The 4,702-nt window shown below is 45.0% G+C and overlaps 1 protein-coding gene across 1 annotated transcript; it reads left to right on the forward strand.

Annotated features, from left to right (window-relative positions):
* The first annotated feature begins 1,041 nt into the window (after nucleotides 1-1,041).
* On the forward strand, nucleotides 1,042-4,209 carry LOC139811505 (uncharacterized). The gene has a single exon (XM_071775779.1). The coding sequence runs from the start codon at nucleotides 1,042-1,044 to the stop codon at nucleotides 4,207-4,209; it is 3,168 nt and encodes a 1,055-aa protein (XP_071631880.1).
* Nucleotides 4,210-4,702: the final 493 nt, after the last annotated feature.

A 4,702-nucleotide genomic window follows, 5' to 3' on the forward strand; every position in this document is an offset into this window, starting at 1 on the left:
TTCACTTAGCAAAAAAGAAGCTGGATTTCGCAAAGAATCGAACACCTGCAAACATGCCGACGATGGATGAATTTTTAAAGTTCCTGACAGAGCGCTGTCATACGATGCGAGTACTTAATCAAGGCAAGGTAAAGCAACCTCCGAACGAGAAGTCAACAAGCAAAAAGAAGAAAAAGAAGGTTTCACTCACTACGACGTCAGCAAACTAAAATTTGCGAGGGCAGCCATGCTATTTACAGGTGTGAAGAACTCCTGAAGCAATCGATATCAGACAGGATGAAATTAATACGGGAGAAGAAACTCTGTATTAACTGTCTGAATGCGAGACACTTGGCAAAAGATTGCAGATCGTCGACGTATAAAAAGTGCACCGGTCGGCACAATACACTCCTCCATCGGGAGTCAGAGAATCAATCGAACGAGAACAATGCACCAGCGACACCGGTAGTCTTTTGTTGTTCGGATAGCACAAATGTCAGTGAGGCGAAGCAGGCAGCGAGCATTAAACAAGAAGATTCATCTAGGAGCATCTTCTACGTACAGAAGCAATCATCAAGAGTAATTCTTACGACAGTTAGAATCTTCGCTTATGATTCCGACGAAAATCCACAGATTTGCAGGGCACTGCTCGATCCAGGATCGCAGTCCAACCTAATAACGGCAGATTTCACGAGAAAGTTGAAGTTACCATGCCGATCGGAAGATCGTCCAATCACAGGAATAGGCCAAATGCAAACAAAGGCAGCAAAGACGACAAACTTGCGAATCAAATCAACTCAAGGAGAGTTTACAACGACATTAGAATGTCTGGTATTGCCGACTATTACGGAGCGCTTGCCTCAGAACAAGATCGACGTAAGCAAGATTATTTTACCAAAGGATGTTCGCCTGGCAGATCCCGGGTTTGATGAACCGGCTGCTATCGATTTGCTCATCGGGTCTGGTTTATACTGAAAAATACTTTGTGGAACACCAAAGAACCACATTAAGGGCCAGCCAGCATTGCAAAATACTATGTTTGGTTGGATTGTTGGCGGAGAGATGATCGACGCTAATCCCAATTCATCAGGAACGTGTTTAACTATAACAAATGACATGTTGAATCAACAGATAGAACGTTTCTGGACACAGGAAGAAATTGTTAGGACTAAACAATATTCAGAAAAAGAGAAAGCATGCGAGGAGTATTACATCAAAACCTTCAAGCGAGATTCAACGGGAAGATTCATCGTAAGATTACCGACACGAGCAAATGTCAAGTTAGGAGATTCGAAGCAGCTCGCCTTGAAACGCTTTCTCGCATTGGAGCGTCGCTTTGCAAAGAATCCGAATCTAAAGGCAGAATATGTCAAGTTCATGAGAGACTACCAAGAACAGGATCACATGTCAGTGGTATCGGACGACGAGGATCAAGAGGCTGAATCTTACGTTCTACCTCATCAAGCAGTTCTACGACCGGAGAGCGTAACGACAAAACTACGGGTCGTATTTGACGCGTCGGCAAAAACGACGCTTGGCACTTCTCTGAACGACAAGCTTATGGCAGGTCCCAATTTACAAACAAATCTGTACGATATACTCCTTCGTTTCAGGACTCACGAGTACGTGGTAACGGCAGACGTCGCTCAAATGTTTCGACAGATACGCGTCGATAAGAGGAATCAAGGGTTGCTGCGAATCCTCTGGCGGGAAAGCCCGGAGGAACTGATAAGGTTATGCAAGCTGCATACCGTCACCTACGGCACAACCTCGGCACCGTTTCTGGCTATACGGAGTCTCATACAGTTGACAATAGAAGAGGGCAGAGATCTGCCACTGGCCGCATTAGCCCTTCTCGAAGATAGTTATATGGACGATGTGATTAGTGGAGCGAGAACGCTTGCCAAAGCGATCGAATTGCAGAAACAATTGTCTCAGTTGATGGAGAGAGGCCAGTTTCATCTCCATAAATGGCGCTCGAACGATCCGCGAGTTTTAAAGCACATTGCTACGCAGTGCAAGACAGACGACGTGCTTATCATCGACAAGGAAGGAGCCCTCAAAACATTGGGACTCTTGTGGAACGCCAAATCCGACTGTTTGCAGTATGAAATTAAAATGGAAAGCACGCAAGCAATTACGAAGCGAGTTGTGTTATCAAAAATAGCGCAAGTCTTCGATCCACTCGGCCTTCTGGCACCGCTGCTTATTACCGGTAAGATAATCATGCAGAAATTGTGGACGCACGATCTTGATTGGGATCAGCCTATACCTCAGGAACTTTCAACAGAGTGGGAGAACTACTGCGCTTCTTTGGCAAGGATTAACACGCTCCAGATACCACGAAACGTGGTTCCGGCGGACCAGTCGACGACGTTTGATATATACGGATTTGGAGACGCCTCGGAGCGAGCATTTGGCGCTTGCCTATACGCAGTAAGTCAAGATGATCAAGGAACTATTCACTCGCACTTAATTTGTGCTAAAACAAAAATAGCACCGCTCAAAACCATCACAATTCCCCGATTAGAGTTAGAAGCAGCTCTTCTGCTCGCAAATCTGTATGCTAGCGCAGAAAAAGCATATGGTAAGCGAATCCGAAATACAAGATTAGGCAGCGATTCGCGAGTTGTGTTGGGATGGATAAAAACCCAGCCTCACAAGCTAAAAATGTTTGTAGCTAACCGCGTTTCAAAAATTCAAGACATCACGAAGAACATCCCCCTGTATCATGTGCCAACGACAGAGAACCCAGCGGATCTACTATCAAGAGGAGTCAGCTTTGACACATTGGCTGAAAGCAAGCTTTGGTGGCACGGCCCACATTGGCTGACCAGCGAGTGTCCATGGCCGGCAAAAATGGAAGAACCAGAAACAGTCTTGCCGGAACTTAAATCGACAGCTGTAACGTTGGTAATGAACGAGACGTCGAATGTGCTAATGAGGTTCTCGACGTACAGCAAGCTCAAGCGAGTAATCGCTCAGTGCATGAGATGGAAGCAAAACGCGCTTGGAACAAAAAGGACTGGTCCGTTTATAGTCGAAGAGCTCGACGAAGCAGAGAAAATAATCGCAAGATTAGTTCAGCGGGATATCTTCTCCCAAGATTATGAAGCCTTAGTCGCAGGTCGAAATTTGTCGAGTAAGAGCAAGTTGAGAGCATTAGATCCCTTTATAGACGACAGGGGATTGATTAGAGTCGGTGGGAGACTCAGACATTCGAGTCTCTCGGTAGATCGAAAGCATCCTATCGTTCTACCCGCTAGACATCATGTTACGGGCTTGATCATGTGTCAGGAACACGTACGTTTGCATCATTGTCCCCCGGAGCAACTCCTCAGTGTGGTGAGATATCGATATTGGCCCTTAAGTAGACGTCGGGAAGCGCGTAAGGTGATAAAAAATTGCTTGAATTGCTTCAGACTTCGTCCAACGACTCCGGAGGTTAAGATGGGCGACCTACCTAAGCAAAGAGTGGCTGGATACGAACGTCCTTTCACTAACACTGGCGTTGATTACGCCGGACCGCTGCAAGTACGCGAAAGTCGGCGTCGCGGAAGAACACATGTCTCTAAGGGATATATCGCAATTTTCAGGTGCTTTAGTACTAAGGCAGTTCACTTGGAGTTCGTGTCAGCTCTGACTACGGAAGCGTTTTTGGCAGCTCTAAGTCGCTTCACTGCTCGGCGCGGCATCTGCTCCCAGATGTTCTCCGATAACGGGACCAACTTCGTGGGAGCCGCTCGAGAATTAAGGAAAATTTACGCATTCCTCGAGAAAGAGAAAGACGAGATTCAAACTAGTCTTGCGCAGCAAAAGATCACATGGAGCTTCATTCCCCCCCGCGCTCCACATTTTGGTGGTTTATGGGAGGCGGCGGTCAAGATCGCGAAACGGCACCTGAATTCTGTCACACAGGGAAGAGTGCTCACGTTTGAAGAGTACGCCACGCTTCTAGCCGAGATCGAGGCGATCTTAAACTCACGACCCCTCACTCCTTTATCAAGCGATCCCACAGACCTCTCCGTACTAACTCCTGCCCATTTCCTAATTGGCGACTCGCTCGTTCTACCTGTACAACAGTGCTCGCAAAGATCTGCACATTTCGGGCCGATTTCAGAAGCGACGTTTACTGTTCCCCCACTACCGCTCGATCTTCGACGGCCGAGCCGCCGCTCGCGTTTGTCACGCTGTCCGCTCAGGAGCGTACCGGTGGAAAAAATATACTAGGATCGTACTTTCCGCTAATTAAATTTTAACTTAAAGTTTTCTATTAAGTATACTGTTATATACATGTTCCATAATAATATTATTATGAATTGACGTAATTTTATAATAATATAGTTATAATAACGTATAATAATTTCAACAATAGATTTCCACATCACCCATGAGGTACTATTGCTGATGCGTTTTTTTTTAAGTGGTTTCCCCAGTAGGCCTATTCCACTAAAAAAGAAGAAAATAATAATTAAGATAAAAATATATGGCTCGGCAGGAAAGAAAGTAAAATTCTCTATCGCAAAGTGTTTTATAAAAAGGAATAAGAAATCGTGCAAAGGAAATAAAAACTAATTTACATGAAAATATTTTCTACTTAATTAAAAAATAAATATTTAATTTCTGGGTCGTTTGCACGATTTAACTAATGATGGTATATCTACAGAAATGTTGGAAGAATTAGTTAGCATCAGTGAGGATAATGATGCATCACTCAAAGCAG

Source organism: Temnothorax longispinosus, chromosome 4 (genome assembly GCF_030848805.1).
Source record: "Temnothorax longispinosus isolate EJ_2023e chromosome 4, Tlon_JGU_v1, whole genome shotgun sequence".
NCBI lineage: Eukaryota > Metazoa > Arthropoda > Insecta > Hymenoptera > Formicidae > Temnothorax > Temnothorax longispinosus.